Genomic DNA, 17,744 nt, shown 5'->3' on the forward strand with positions numbered 1-17,744 from the left:
TACGATTAATAATAAAATGATATTGGTTAATGGAGATTGACAATAATGTTTCCAATATCTTACACGATTACACGTGATATAATGTTATTTACGATTTACCGTACGATGATTATACTCGTAGAGACACGATATATGTATTTCTGTTGATTTTCAGATTTTAAATGTCACGCATAACAAAGTTTCTATAAGCGTTCAAATATTTTCATAGGTTACTGTATATATACAGTGTATCGTATATGTGTGTATCGTGTATACAACTTTCGTGTATTCTTAACTATTTCCAAGAAACAATAAGAGTATGGATAGATTTTTATTTTGACCCGAAATTTTACGAATTGTAAATTGTTCACAAACAAATCCAACGTAGACGCGACATTAATATTACGAAGATTGTTTAATAAAATATTAAACTTCGACATTACACAACTAATAAATATTATTATCAATATCCTGGTACTATATACAATTAACGCTAACGTTTCAAAATATGTATCAGAAGATTCGTCAATCTCCAACCACAATACCAATTATCGTTTCAATGTTGATCGTACACGATCAGTAATGTTGTTAATATTTGTACGGCACGATCAATATCATTGATCAACAAGACATCTGTCGACTAACAACATTATCGATCGTGTTTGATCTTACGGATCAGCAGGCATATGTGCAAAATGGAGAATCACTTAATTTCGAAAGGATGAATACATCCCCGCTATGGTTTCCGTACGGTGTCACTCTTAACGTTCAAATATTCGTTGTTTCGCGCGCATCGGTATTCTTGGAGTATGGAAATGCAATTTAGCGCACGAGGCAGTCTTTGTTGGTCGATTTCGTTGTCTGGAACGGGGACGCGCGTTTCGGCCTACGTTATTGTTCCACGAAAGCGTCTTTGTGCGCACTGTCACGCGCTATTAAAAGCGCAACGATAACTTTCTCGACGCGCGGAATTTTCGTTCGTGTTTCGTCGTACCGTATGTCGGTCGGTGACAAAGGGACGGCTAAACGTCGCTGAATGTCTGGTACGTACGCTTTGTCGTTTCATGATACAGACAATGGTTACGGAGACGGATGAAAAAGTCCAAGAAGAAGTTGGTTTTTTTTGGTTTCTTTTTTCAAGACGAGAACTGGATCTAGGGAAAAATTTTGCGAATATGTTGGAGCAGACGGGTTTATGAGATTAATTCGCGCGGACGGGTCATGAGACGGAAATGGAGAGGAATGCATTTCACGTCGAAGCTTGACTACTTTTTCTACATTGCTTCCGTAATATGACCTCCTTTGTAATTCGTTTTATGGAGGAAATAGGTTGAATTAATTCAAACGTTGCGCGGTCTAATTGCTAATTCTGTAACGCGACACTGTTCTAGTTTTATATAATTTACTATATTATAACATCTGTTGTACGCTTCGTATAATTAGAATTCTGTTGCGCGTGTGGCTCGGTAATTAAGGCAAAGAAAGATTAAAGGACAGAGAGAAGGTTAGAATTTTCTACTGGGGTCAATGTAAACTAAACTCACTTCACTGTTTGAATAGACACACCTCATGTGTAAATAAAAGTAAGTGGGATAATTTATATTATTTATACCATGTTATATTCGTTCTATCAACTATATTTTCGAGGCTTGTGTTTTCCAACGTTCATCCCTCTGGCAGTAGGGGTAGAATACTCTTCATATACAGGGCCATTATGTTACGTTATTATGTAGAAAATCTTGTTCAATTTTTCATAGGTTGAAAGTGCACTCTAGGAATAAAGCTATTTCCCGTTCGAAGTCGCTGCTTTCCGTTCTGAATACCACTTACCATTTACCAGCATGTACTAAACACGATCGATCTCCGCCAATCGAGATTCCAAGGTTCACGCGGGACGACGCCGATCGTCGTCGATGTCTCCTTGACCGGATTTTCACGCGAACCGAATCGTGCTACGCTCGTAAACGTAGCCTGTCGTCGCTCCGAATTCCAAGCTTTCCACATTCTCTTCCGTTTACTTCTACCGTGTTTATTTCATCAAACGTTTCAACCATGAACATCGCTCTCTTAAACTTTAGCACCGCCGTCTTATTTCGCTTTTAAGTAAGAATTAACGTCCCGTATGAATCTACACGTAAAACGATTCACCATTATCTTCTTCTTGAACTTCTTGTTTCATACTCGTACTTCGTCCCCGCGTTCTTCCCGATTAGGTTTCATATTAAACGCAGAAGCGAGGAACAACGCCCGATTCGACAACTTGCACGATTTTTATGACCATTTAATATTTTACACTTAACGGGACAAATTTTGTTTGCCGTTATAAAAGAGCAATAGCAAGGAGTTTGCTCGAATGGAGAAATATTTTATTGGATAATAAAGACAAGGCGACAATCGAGGAACGACCAATGTTTTCTTCAAACTGATTACATTACGCCTCTTAGTTTAATTTTTAAATTATAAGTTATATCAAGGAGATCCTTCTGAATTGATAGGAAACTTGTCTATATTAATGCAAGCTGTGCTATTTAAATCTTAAAAAATCTGCGTAGTAGTATATATGGAAAATAGTAAAAAGTATCATCCTCGTGTTTTAACATTACAGTTTACGAATTTTATAGAAATAGAGTAAACGATACTTTTAATTATTCCACAGTTGGATATTAAAATAGTAGACGTTAGTGTAAACGAAGTATGATCTAATTTAAAGTAATAATCTAATTTCATTCTTCCGTGGGATTCGTCCTTTCGCGATCCTTTATGTCTTCGTTAACGGTGGATCATTTTCCTTCGATGTTTCGAACGTTTCTTGCAACGAGGTTTACATTGCAATAAGCATTTTGCCACCATATGTCCGCACATTTCTTCCGAACCATCACTGTTTTATTTCTTCGCTCAGGCAAGTGGCATTAACCTAGAAAAGCTCCGTTTGGTTTGACGGTCTCGAAACACTGGTGCGCTGCCTTTCAACTAGACTCCCGTTTCAGAAGCACATTATTTCTGACATTAAGTCGACGTGTTGAACCCTTTTCTTCCAACGATTTTCCTCCATTTGTCAGTTGACTTCAAAGAATTGTCTTTTCTAATAATTTCAGACAAAGGCTTATTATTTTATTCCTTTACATGGTCTATTTTATATTCTCATCATATTACATTACGGGATTATTTACAAGGTTAATGCTATACAATTTATGTAGAATTAAAGTAATGTTAAAAAACACCAACGAAAAAGTACACCAATAAAAGTCTTCAAATTAATTTGAATTTTAATTCAGAAATATGTTCATGGAGCATTTCTTCCCTTCAATTAGGTATATTCTTCTAAACCTATAAATTTCCTATCGCATAAAAATCCTTGCAATGAGTTTCTAATTTCTATCAAACTCAACCTACGTAGTATTCTATATTCTACTCATCTTATCTTCTTCTATTCTAATTTTCATCACACAACAAAATCTATCCCACTATGTACACCAGTCCATACCATTGCTATCCTTGATGAGAAGATTGTTAATGACATAGCACAGGGGCAAGCCAATTACATGCTATTCGCCATCGCTCGTCATTACACTACACATGTAATCTTATTGTGATAATACGCGTGCTTATCTTCAAGATTGTATCGGATTTATCAAAAGTAATCAATCAGACCCGCATTCCTTTGCCCGGTCATATTCTAATTTCTGCATAATACTGTACAGTACATAGACAATACAACAGAGATAAGCACGCCTATTCACCACAAGCGTTATATATGTAAACATGACAGAATGACAAATATGGTCAGCGATAGAGAGCGGTACTTCTCGTATCTCCGTGCTGTCTTCTAATCACCTCCATTTAATACCTCTTCCTTCAATCGTCTCACCTGAGGCAACCCTATTAAACAGACTGCGGATGTTTATGCAAATTCATATTTTTATGAATATAAAATGAGAAAAGTGGAATCTAAATAACTTAACTACTAAATATTACAAGAAATACCGTGCTTTAAACATTTTATATATTCTTGCATGTTCAACTTCAGGCCAGTAAATGCATAAAAACCTGTAGTCTATTAATAAACTTCCATCCCAACAATGTCCGCTTCCACCATTTTTTCCCTTCTTAAGGAACACCATCGTTCCATCGCCATGATCCAGGCCGTAGGTAGAATCCAGCTAGCTATATTATTGTTGTTAACAGAGTGCCCCTGGTTGTTTCAGTTACGGAAGCCAGTGTCGACACTCTCGATCCCGGGGGCGATGAAGAACAGCGGTGGCGTGGCCGGTGGGGGCGGCGTGGGGGGCGCCGGGGGTGGCGCCGGGGGTGCTGGTTGCGGTAGCGGTGGCGCTACCGGAACCGGCGAGGACGCCGGTATCGCCCTGGTCGGCGTCCACTCGGAGTACCCACGGTACGTGGACGACCGCGTGCTAGCCGGCGGTGGCCAGGTGAAAGGACCATCGGGCAGCATAGGACCGGGCTCAAAGCACAAACCGAACGTTGGCTACCGGCTCGGCAGAAGGAAGGCCCTGTTCGAGAAGCGGAAACGCATCAGCGACTACGCGCTCGTCATGGGCATGTTCGGCATTATCGTGATGGTCATCGAGAACGAACTGTCCAGCGCCGGAGTCTACACCAAGGTGAGTCGATGATCATTCTTCGTTTGCTTTGGTTATTGGGGCTCTTCCTGTTGGGTTTGGTGCAGGATGAAAGGTCGTTAACGTTTGGCCAGCTGTATCGCATTGTGGTAGATGATGTTTAATTATGTTGTAAGTTTTAACGATGATTAAATGGTTTACGATTATCGAAATAGACAGATGATGCCTAATTTTCTTGTGAATTTTAACGAAGATTGAATGGTTTACGATTAACAAAGTTGATGGATGGTGCTTGATTTTCTTGCGAGTTTTAATTATGTAATGCTGTTTGAATGGTGTGAAATTATCGATATTGATAAACGATGCCTGAGCTCCTTCCAAATTTCATCGAAGATTAAATGCACTACGGTTATCAAAACTGATAAACGACATCTGATTTTTTAGCGAATTTTAATAAGTATTAAGTAGTTCGTATGGAAATTGAGGCTTCTGGGTGGAAATTGTTTCATAAAGACATAGTTTCATCAAGTATCGAATCATCAATCGACGAGTACGTGTTCCCTAGAAGTTATTTTGCAACCTAACTTCGTTTAAAAAAATGTAATCTCAATTAACCTTATGGAAGAAACGAATATTAGATGCAACGATATTCTTAATCGAACTATGATCATTTGCATAAGAGCCTGTACTTTATCAGCACCACGGAAACTTTAAAAGCGTTCAATTTTCTCGAATGCTTGCTATAATCCTACTATAAAAAACAGAGTCTGCTACGAACAGACCGTTTCCATTTCTATACTCCAGATTTTCACGAGTGCAAGAAGACGAGCTCAGGTATGGGTTTTCTTGCCAACTTCTTAATCGATTCAGCCGGCCAACTTCGCGATCAGTTTCTCTCGTTAGCTGAGCGTTCAAAGCTGACGCGTTCCTTATGTAAATCCGCTCGGAACTTTTCAAAGTCACGCTCTCGTTATGGAATTAACGACTACGGCCATTTAGCGTATAATAAGACGCGCTTACGACTCAATGGCTATATTTTGACGCGACTACTATCTTCATTCTTTAATTTTCCGGTATACGACCCAAATGCGTAATTCTTTGTTGCGAACATGCTTATTTCGTCGCGTCATACACTGTTCAATTGTTTGTTGTATCACATTGATATTCACATTTTGTATCTGCATATTTCACACTTATTTTTATTCGCTTCTTCTTATCTGTGTATTCTTTAATCCTTGATATTTTTCTTTATCCTACTATCGTACGAAGAACATATCAACGTATAAAGCACTGTATTGACATTGAAGCAATCTTATAACGTCACATTTTTGAAGTGACCTTCGTACAATTTTTATATTTTGCTGCTATAATGCTTTAGCGTACGAAAAACATCTAGTGTAGGAAAAACATTTAGTAAATGACGAGAGATAAGCTGAGAAAGCTTTTATGTTTTCTCATTACACGATTGTTAAATGCGCGTGACGATGAATTTTAATCTTACCTCTGAGTAGCTTATGTCCCAAGGGATGTATTAAACGTGTCTACCAGTAACGTTTCTAGTTTCTAGAAATGCGATGATCACGTGTTTTCCTAGCGAAACGACATAAGTACCCGTTTCAAGTGCCAAATCGCTAACTCAAAATGTTACTCCATTAAAAACGTAAATTAAGAAACTTCTTTTTGTGCTAAGAATTAATTTCATCTTTTTTTTAAGTAGGAAATCTCCTCCAATTAAATTTCGTATTATAATTCTATAGAAAGAATAGCTGATTGAATATTCCTAGAAATGAAAGCGAGTGAATCGTTCATTTTGTCACCGACATTGCTTTCCTTGACAACGATGTAGCTTTTTCTTTTAATGGTCTCTTTTAAATGGTTCGATTCGAAGCTCTTCATTTTCCCGCTAATTCAAAGTTGCTCGCGTTTCGTTCAATTAACCTGCATTTTGCCCATCAACGGGCGCGGCGATTCGATAAACTGAATGTCTGCCACTTTGAAAGTGTTGCCAAAGCCGTTTAAGTCACCGTTCCCGCAATTAAATAACAATCTGATATGTTAATTAAATGTTACGAGTGAGCGTCGATAGACAGTTGCAGAGAATCCCAGAGAATATTCCATTTATTTTGCTTTATTTCTTATTCTACTTCACATTAACCGTAAAAATATTTCCTCGATTATTTCTTGTATCGTATCTAAACGCATCGAACAATTTTCCTTAACAAATCAATTAATTACGTAGAAATATCCTATTAAAATCATAATTTCATAGATTGTTTATAAATTTTGCCATAAATTTTCTCAAGTAAAAATAAATCTCGACCTTTAGAAACTTGCAATATCTTAGGATCTTACGATATAGCCCATTGAAATTGCAATTTCATTATTAGAAATCAATTTTTTATTATTAAAAAATCCGTATGATATATTTTCCCAACGACCAATAAAAAAATTCATACAACTATCGAAGACTCCTTTTCCCATCCCAAACATTACAATCTTCCAAATAATCCATTATTTCGTCTGTATATTCAAAAATGAGATATACCTGAAACGCAATAAATCAGCTGTTCACAGCAACTGAATAAATAGGATAGCGCGAGTCAATCCAATTTGGCATGAGTTATTGTGTTGTTTATTTTCCGAATTCTTTCGATCGCTCGAATCTTTCAGCCGGTTCAACGGAAACGTCAACGATGTCGCTGTTTTTCCAACCACCTACTCCATCCTCTCGCTAATCATCGGCCGTCGGATTGGTTAAATCTAGTGTGAGCAAAGGAACACGGTTGACGACTGAATTACGCTGTTGACCGTGGCAATCTCTCTGAACTGGCGCCAAGAAGCAACGAATAGATTAACAATATTGGTAATGGAGTGGGAAGCTTGACTACAAGTAGGAAGGAAATATTCTGCTCTGTGTGTGTGTGTGTCTATGTGTGTCTCAGCTAGCTTGAGAAAGAAGGCCAGGAGGGTGCATTCGATTGCTCCCTTTCTTTCTGGCCTCGAATATGCTGGCGGGATTCTGGGCCAAACCATACATTTTAGGGGAGCTCTGGTCGACCGGAATCCCTTATATACGGTGTTCTATAAACTATGAAGCGGATTGCTGATAGAAGCTTCTGATATTATAGAAGAAACGTTTAGAGTATAGTAATTTTGAATTGGTGGCAGGAATTGGATAAAGAAAAATGAAAATTAATTCTTTGTTTTACACATAGTAGAAGAATCTGAGAAATTTTTAATTTCTATTACGAAATGATATTTCACATATATAAAAAATGATAAATTTGTACATTCAGAATTTATATTTCTGCCATATATAAATTTATAAATTTTGATCGTGCAACATTGTTTCCATGTAAAATTGTATTGTTATAATTTTATTATTTTGCTGTATTCATAAAATCTCATAAATTTTCACGTCACGTTACGTTACGTTCGATTGAATGAGAATTTAGTAACCGACAGTGAAATAGTATTCAATAGTTTAGTGAACAAATATTATGTGAAAGGTGTATTAATAATTCAGATCGATCTACACGATAAAATTGATTTCGAGTAAACGAAGTCGGTAGACCTAAGACGGCTACATTCGATGTAAAGAACGTAAGGTATGTCAGCATTTACTTTTAGTACACCGATAACACACCCCGTATATGCGTTTCGCCTTTCAAGAAACTCACAGAGATATTTACGCTTGTTCGCCCTCGATTATCAGATTCGTCTGGAAACGTGCGTAACGCTTGGAAGAGCTCGAAAATTTACAGTAGCAGATACGTGCATCGACTTGCAAATACCGCGGATCACTGGAAATCCCTCGAAGAGGAAATTTCGAAAATCGAACATCCGGCACGAACATTGAGTGTCTCATTTTTTATGCATTGCTCTTCTAGATACGATGGATTCGTGTGACTATATATGCACATCATATTACTGCGTGTTTCATAAAATCTAAAAATTTAGAAAGACGTTAGATTAAAATTTCTTTTACTTTATAATAATTTCTATTAAAAAATGTATCGGAGTAAAGACAATTATTACAGATGTTTGTAGTATTAATTTCAAATAAATAATGAAATTAGCAGCAAGTTTTACTAGTTCGATATTCATTTAAACTGTCATTGCTAAGATATAGTTTCTTAACGTGGAACAAAAATATGGAAGTGTCATTGTTGGCACGAGAAAGATAAGAAAAAGTGATGTAAGAAGATGTTTCACTTAGGAGAACCGCGAGTAAGATGAAACTGTAAAGAAATCCGTATTACCTTCAAACATTGAAATATCTACACTATCATCAAAAAACCATCGTTACTAGAAGTTAACGCCATAAATACATTTGAATTTTAACCAATGAATTCCAGTTAGTAAATGGCAATTCACGAGAAGACAAATAAATCGCTATACATCATCCTTTTTTCGAGAAGATCCCATGGGTTTAACGTTCCGGAAATTCGATCATGCGTCGTTGCTCGCCGATGTTCTGCTCTGATTACGGTTTTTTCCTTATTCGAACGTTGGAATCGTGATTGGTTGATTGTCTTCTACAAGTTTCTCGCGGCTGAGCACTGTCACAAAGAATAAATGGCGAGCACGTGGCAGAACCCGGAAATGAATACTAGCCCTTGAAAAGCAGACAAGGAATTGCATTACATATTTCTCTTGTACCGTGGTATTGCGTTGAAATCGCGTGGAAAATTTGATTTTCGCGAGTTGTGAAATTACTGAGAGAAAGATCTGATTTATTATCAAATCTATTACAGACAAAGATATTTAATAATACGGATAATGTTACTGGTAATTTCTAGTAATTGGCAATTAATGGCTAATGACTTTAAAAACGGATCAAATGGAGAGTTGCTCGTATCGTATAATAGTTTCCATGGAATCTGATATTGGTTCAAAGGTACAGATTTATATGATCAAATTCTGGAATTCGATACAAATGTTTCCTATACTATGAAGAGCTCGATAAACCGATACTTACTACGCTAATCGAAAATGTCGATATTCAAATGTTGCGATAATACCTCTTCTTCATCCAAGTGAAATTTATGGTTTCCCAAGGAATACATCGGGCCATTAAACGTACCAATCGCACTCGTACTCGATTCGTGTTAAAGAAGGTATTGATTTCACGGGAAATTGCTTCCATTTCTAAGAATACTAGAAAATTTATCATTCTATAAGTTTTTAAATTTTAAAAATTTCAAAGATATTAGATAGATTTAATAATTGGCATTTATAGAGTAGACGTATAAGTTACGTATTCGTCAGAAAATTTTACGTAGAGAACCTAAAGTTTCACTTGGAAACCCACTTCTTCCCATTATATCGACATTCTTTAAACTAGTAGATTCTGTCCCTTAATTCGTTTAAGACTGTCATAATTATGACAGGTGACTAACGTTATTACGAAACAGTTGAGTCGTTCTAAAAGAAGTCTTACAAGATCGAATAGATTAGTTTATTTTAGCCTCGTCTGTCTCCAACTAGAGGAATACCATACTGCATTAGACAACGCAATTCAGTAAAACTAGACAACATACAGTCGATAAAGACGAGGCTATGGGCCAATGAAATTTATTAAAGTTGGTCGTTAGTGGTTTCGTCTATATATTCTTCTATATTATCTTTTAAAAAATTAAGAAATATCCTGAAATATCTCTGAAAAAATTAATCAACATAAAAAAATTAATTGAAAGCTTGCAAAAACTTCCTAATTCTACGTAATTATACCTTCGCAAACTGAAACGCGTCAAATCAACACAAGTCCCATCTCTTTCACCTCGCTGTGCTCGCAACATTAACTCTTTTTGCATCAACTCCTTTGCATTTGTCGACTATCATTAACGAAAAAACATAAGGACAGTAAGAAAAAGAATAAGACAAATGCGAAGAACGCTCCGAAAGGGCGAAAGTAGTTAGCTAGTTGCTGCAGAATAATCCAACAAAAGTGAGTCTCTCGTGTGTTTCTCGCGAGCAGTTCACGTGTGACAAACATGGAACAAAATGCTCACTAATTAACAAAGTCAAATGGCTTACACGTTTCATGAAACCTGAAGATTAATGCTTCATACTGTTTAAACTCTCCTGAAATCCCTACGTTAGGACGAATTTACACTTTTACGGTTTGTACATCATGGATAAGTTATTCACACTGAAAGATGTAAAGATTGCTTTCATTTGTGTTTTATCCAAAGTGAGATCAGTAAACTGCGGTTGTTTATCTATTTATGAAAAATTTAAATACAGATTCAGAGAATTATTTGAACACTTGTAGACATCTTTAGTATATTTAACACTTGTTATACGTTAACTTACGTATTGAGAAATTTTTAGTGCAAAATTGTACGCTACGCGTATAATACGAACATATGTACAAAATATCTAAAATAGAGTATTTATTATGATATTTGGTACATGGAATCTATTTAAATTCCATTTCCTTAATTTTGTTGGTAAAAATATAAAGAATCAGTATAAAAATAAAAAATCTAATTAATATATCTATCTATTAATATAATCTAATTAAAATGGCTATTCGTGTCGTATATTATCTTATTCAGAAATCCAAAATAATAATTATTTTTAACATTTTTTGGAAAAAAGTCATCGAGGAAGAAAATAATTTTTATCCAAATGGAAGCCAGTTATCAATAAATCTTAAAGAAAATACTCAAAAACTGAAACGATTAGAAAGTATTAACTTTTAATTGATCTGATTATGAATAACGATTATGAATGATTAAAATCTTCGTGTCTACGAGTAATCGTCGACGACGAAAATTTAATTTTGGTTACCAGTGACCAATATAAATGATCAGAATTTTTTTGGTCGTCATTTATAATTGTTATTCGTAATCAAAATTTTCTAATTAAAGATATTAACTTTTATACCACAACTTTTACAATTCGTCTTATAAAGGCTACGATATCTGATATTTTTACAACACCAAGTGTTTAAACTCGCTTCTATTCTCGTCACGGATACCAACTATTCCAGTGAAAAGAATGAGCGAATCCGGAAGATTCGAATCCAATAAGTCACGTTGTAGAGTCGAGTATCGAATTATGAGAACGCCTGTGTAAACGTTTGCGATACGCAGTTGCGTCGGAATGTTTGGTTTTCCTATCACGAGCTGCTTAGAGACGGCGTCCTATTTCTTGACAAACCGACTAGGACGAAATGAAGCGGAGTCAATATTCGTCAACGATAAATCCTCGCCGGTTGTTTATACGGTCCGTCGAACAGCATAGTGCTTTATGTACCGGGTATTATGAATCCGCGAGGCGTAGGTGTGCATATCTAACGATGGAACGGAGTGCAACTCGCTGCTGGGAATATTATACCGATAGGAAATGCTATTAACGCAGTTTGTGCATATCGAAAACTATACAAGGATGTACGATTATATTGGAGTACATGGTACGTTAAAGTGGATCGAATATCGGTCGAGTCAATGGAATTTCCGAAATTATAGGGCTCTTCGATGTTCTTCCTTTAAAAAAGGATGTTTAACGCATAACACATTTACATTATTGTGTGTAAGTATCCGAGCACTTCGTTGATTTGTAGAAATTTTATTATCCACATTGAATTTTTGTATAAAAGTATAATTTGTTTCTGTGGTATAGAAACCATAATCCGTGACATAGAAAGCATAATCCGTGGCATAGACTCCACGCCGTCTGCAGTTATACGATATTACAAAACAAGAGATTGAAACGAACATGTATAAATGTTTCATTTGTCGTTCAACTCATGAACACTCAGGCAACAATTTTCAAATATTATGCTAAAAAGTTCCCAATAAACTTAAAATATAATATATTTAAACTAAAATATTCCAATATTCTCGAAATCATCGTGAAATTCCTTGCCCGCCATCTGTCTACGGTATGTCCGCGTAGTTGCAGGAAATTCAGTTCCAGAGCGGAAAGTTACCGTAACACATATTATTATATGAGATACCGGAGATAACCGCGGTAGATTGGTGGCAGCCACATGCAGCACGTATCATTGGCCAGTCGCCAATGACCAACGGGGTGGAGGTAAATTTAAGTATCTAGTTCATGTTCGTTGGCGTGCATCCCCCTTGAAATATCCCCTCTGGCGCCAAGACCGCACTCGCTGGCTCGCTCCACGTTTTTCTATTAATTTCTATCGTGTCTTACCGATTTTTTTATAAGGGGCCGTTGCAACCTTTACGACAACAAGACAACAATTCACCCTCGCGTCATTTGTCCCTGCGATAAAACTCGCTCCGTTGCTTGTTTGTCCCGCACGTCCGATCGTAATCTTCCTCCCTATCTGTAACTTCATACGGTTCCATCCTTTTTCTTGGTGCTTTCTCGAAAATGGTGAAAACGAATCCGATAAAATCGTTGACATTTTTGGTGTGGTTTGTGTGTTCCAGAATTTTACCATTTACTTTGTCATCTGGTTTACCGAACGATGACGTAATTACAAAGAAAACTAGTTTTAAAACCTTTCATTATGTATTTAACAAATGTAGCTTTAATTAAACAATTTATTTCATAAATTAATGTTTGTATCAAAAAGAACTGAAGACACATTGCCCTAAGATTTATTCGTGTGAAACCATGTGTTATTGGAATTTAATAAAATCTACTAAAATTATGTACATATATTATATATTTATAAAATGCAATAAAATATTTTATTTAATTTCGTAAAATTTTAATTTATATCTTAATAATGCGGCCTGTGAAATTCTTGCCGCAATACCGTATACAAGGTGGTCCAGTCAATTAAAGGACATACAAATCTTTATTCAGCGGATAGTGTCTGTAACAGTTTCAAAGACGTGTTCCGTTTCCTGTGTCGCGGCATGTTTCCATAAAATCCAATCAAAATCGCAAAGCGTGACCCGCGAAGTAACAGAATGCATTAGCTTTGATCCTGAATTCTGAGCCGATCCTGTTGAATCTCTCACTATGTTAAGCGCGCGAGCAAACAGCCATAATATGCTAATACTAAAACTTGACCAAGGAATTATTCACGCGGACCCTTGTAATCGTCTTCTGCACGAACAAGTGTGTTAATTTCAACGATTAGAGCTGTTAGTTTTCCATAACTCGTACGACACGGCTCTTTGTGATTTACGAAATCGATGTTAGTGTTCTAAAGTTACAGGCAATATGGTATGTTCCACCATATATGGACATGGGAACTAAGCGTACGTCGCTATGCATATACCATGTGAATGCAGCGTCATGGACGTAGGTGTGCCGCATCCTGGCTGGGTCATTATAAACACTAATTGTGTACCTTACTGCTTATACATAGTATACGTATATACGTAGTTGATGAAAAGGATTATGATGGAAATAGGTTCGTATCCCAGTTTTGCATCTTTAGATTTCTATTAACAATTATTCAACATTAAGATCTATTCTTAAATGAAAAAGAATGTTTCTCGTTTATTGATATCTATGTCTTCTTCGTGATATCTTTATCACACTCTATGAATATAAGGGATCTCGGAAAAATTGTCGCATCTTATACTTCCGCTCGTTAAATAAGCTCTAAAAAGCTGAATAAAGTGTGAACCTGATAAAGAGGACGAATCCATCAAACCCAAAGTTTTCAGGTCAGTTATTTTTATGGCTGATGCTCACCATTAGATCCGTGAAATTTTTTATGCCGATCTTTTATTGTTCTACCATCCTCCAATCTGCAAATTCGTCCTTTTCGCTTAATATCGTATTAAACTTAATATTTTAATATTTTTGCATATTATGTGCAATCTAAACATTTCTGCACTTTTAAATTTCTCATAAAATATTTATCGAAAATCGTTGGATTTCCAAGTGTATGTAATTTTAACATTGCAATATCTTCTGAAGGAAATTCATTTAAAAGCTTTACAAAGTTCATGTTTTTAATTCAGAGTTTACTCTTCGTTTTCTTACGGCTGATAATTAAACATTTCAACTATTCAATGTACAAAGAATTTTCGCTAGATAAAATCGCAAAAAGTCGATGATAAGTCGACACGGTGCACCGGATTTGTTCTCTAATCCCTATCAGAAAGCCAGGGTAAAAGCACTCGAATTTTTTTTCGACACCATTTGTATCTCGCCACTGCCACCAACACCACGAAATATAGCGATCCTAATCCTCGCATAACATGCAAACCCTGTAGAGCAGATTGTCGCCGAGAAAAGGACTCGTGGCATCCTGAGAGCCTATATCGGTCGTGGAAACCGAGATATCTGACGCAAGAACGGAATAAGAAGGTTGCTGGTTTCCTTCGTTACGAATCGTATCCAATACCAATAGAAAGATAGTTTTGTTTAAATATAATTGTCAGTACCCTAAATTTTAAAACTATTTCCCTGTAAAAAAATAAACAATTCGACTTATCATATTTTCTGCACTATGCTTTTTAAAGAAAAGAAAATTTAGACACGTTGCATACTGAAACAGAGAACATTTTCACCACTCGACAAGAGAAGACAACAATTCAAAAAAAATATTTTCTACATTAATGTATCTTTTGCTCAAAAAAAAAAAAAAAGAAACTTCTGTACGAGGAATATAACAAACTTTATTTCGCGAATATTTCAGTCTTGTGACTCGAAGATCTCCAGAAATCAGTAACGAAGAGTTTGCAAACAGAACCGTCATTAGTACGTTCTGTGTTTTACGAAATCTCCAATTTAAGAGGTACGCGAGGGAAGAAAATATGAAACTGTCACAAAGTTGTAAAACAGACCCCTCTTTTCCAGGGATTGTAAAACTGAGCTTACTATTTCAACTGAATCGTTGGTAATCTATTACAGTGATCGATATAACTGTAAACCACTAATTAAAAAAGACAAGCTTTTTTAAGATTAATTTTCGGCATTCTGTATCTAAGAAAGTAATTTCGTTGTTTGATGAAATAATCTCGGATCGCAATTTAAAAATTTTGATTGGATATTGAGTTAATTTAAACATTAATTCTTCCATCAACGACAATACCGAACAACTAATCATCAAGTTTCGAGTTGAATCTAAGCGACCGAATTTCATTTTCCTTGTGTGTGATTCGTTTCACGCGATAGGATAGTTTTAACGAAATCAGAATTATCTAAATTGAAAGAAATTTTATTCGTTGGATTTGTAATATTCATAAAAGTTTAGGATCCCTGGCGCTTTTTAAAGAACGAAAGAAGGGGCTGAAAGTCGTATCAACTACTCGGCTCGTCTATTTCTTATCCTCACGATCGCTCTTCCAGACGAGAGAAAACAAAACTTCAGAATTACAACCGGTCGTTTTTGCTCGTGTGAAACGACTTGCTCGAGGTTCGCCGAACTGCACGAAGATCGTTAACGTTTATTAATGAGGGTAATGAATAAACATAGGAACGAGGGTGTTCCCGAATTTCACGGTGCAAAAACGACCGCGTAACGCTTACGAAGGGAGTAGAAAATTTCGATGGAACGAGGTTCTCAGTTCATTCCGCGCGATAACAAGAAACTTCGATGGAACTTGATATTCCGACAAGAAGATTAATTTGCTTTTAATCCTTCTAACTAGTGGTCCCTTTTGTTCGCTCTGCCTGTTTGCACCTCGTTGGAAGACAACTCAGAAAGCATGAACAAAGAAGTATTTATTGGGTTTGAAGCTGTGTAACTTGCTTAAACTTCTAATCATCCCACGAACGATTGCGAAATACTTTAAAATGTTATCTTCTTTGTGGTGTCAAATATAAAATATAAACTATTCTCGTCAAAAGTGCTGGCTTTACTTAAAAACAAATTTATTTCAATTGATTATTATGTTATAAAGATTAGTTCAAGTGAAACGCATTCCAGATTTGGCGAAACTTTTTCCTACCAAAACCGTTTTTAAATTAGATTTCTCTTGAATCTGTTTACGTAAGAACGTGAAATGTAAAATGCATTTTAATATTTTTATCAAAAATGCTCGTTTCATTCGAAAACAATTTATATGATTGTCGATGTGTTGCTTTCATAAATTGGTTAAATTTATATGCCTCTTATGTTCGATGAAATTCGAACTAAATATGCGTGTAAAACACTGTAAAAGATCTAAGTTATGTTTAATCTATAAGGGAAACGGAAAAGGGCAGGAGAACGAAAAAAGCTGGTTGTTTGAGTTCAAATCCCCTTCTGTCAAATGTGTTATCACCCCTTGGCTCGAAGCACGATTTCGAAGCGAACTTTGCGAAACGGTTCGACGCTTTTGTGTTCGTTTGCGATTACTTGGAGTTCTGTTTTGCAATTCAAAACGCGGTAGTCTGGAAGGGTTTGCAGGGCTATCGACAATTTACGATTTTGGACGTGGAGTCTGCCCCGTTTGGTATGGCACGAGGAGGAGGAAAAATAGCGGCACGAGGACTAGATAGGCTCCCGTGGTGAAAGTATATTGTCATTTGAGGAATTCAGAAAGCACCGAGCTTCGTTTCGCTTCCCATACAGTTCTGAGTCAAACCACTCGTAATTTAAAATACGATTTCCATCGATCATTTCGCGAATAGTATTTTCCTAGTAAGAATCGGTAGTGATTTATAAACAAGAATGTAAGAATTTTATGTAATATAATCGATATTCTTTTATATAGTCTTTCGATATAAATTTTGAAAATATAAAATAATTTCCCTATCCCTAACCCAAATCTTATCTGCTAATGTTATATTTGTTAATTATTAAAAAATCGTGTTAAACTCTTAATTTCTAAAACTGAACTTTTTTTTAGACAAAACTTCTAAATCGGTGGAATAAAATTCTCTCTATCTTAAATTAGTAAAGCTAAGTCTTTCTGAACTTAATCCTTTTTAACGTAAAAAGTTTCCCAAATCAAATTCTACGAAGCAAAAAAGGTTCAGAATCTATCCTTCGTCGTGTCACCCTATCACGATACTAAGTTTTCATGAGTTTCCACAAATCGCGGTACAACCTTCTCACAAATCGCCTATGTCTTCCTTTCGGGTAAACTGTGAAGCGTTAAAGCGATCTTCGAGGGAATCGGCCGGAAGCGCTTCCTTATCGCGCTCGCGGGTTTGACATGTTTTCCGGAGTGCCACTCATTTTAGAGGATTAAGTCTAGCAGCTGATAAAACTTTCTACGGTAATAAATTTCAGCTGAAACTCTAGGTTGGCTGCAGCATCAACGATACAGCTCATGCTACGATATTCGCTCGAAATGCACCGTC

The 17,744-nt window shown here is 36.2% G+C and overlaps 1 protein-coding gene across 1 annotated transcript in view; it reads left to right on the forward strand.

Moving 5' to 3' along the window:
- SK (small conductance calcium-activated potassium channel) overlaps nucleotides 1–17,744 on the forward strand; it is a 229,888-nt gene that overhangs the window by 160,098 nt on the left and 52,046 nt on the right. Inside the window, exon 4 of the mRNA XM_033334367.2 lies at nucleotides 4,185–4,601. Within this exon, the coding sequence (XP_033190258.1) occupies nucleotides 4,185–4,601 (417 nt within the window). The remainder of the gene's footprint in view (nucleotides 1–4,184; nucleotides 4,602–17,744) is intronic.

The sequence above is a fragment of the Bombus vancouverensis genome, chromosome 4, assembly GCF_051014615.1.
Source record: "Bombus vancouverensis nearcticus chromosome 4, iyBomVanc1_principal, whole genome shotgun sequence".
Lineage (NCBI taxonomy): Eukaryota > Metazoa > Arthropoda > Insecta > Hymenoptera > Apidae > Bombus > Bombus vancouverensis.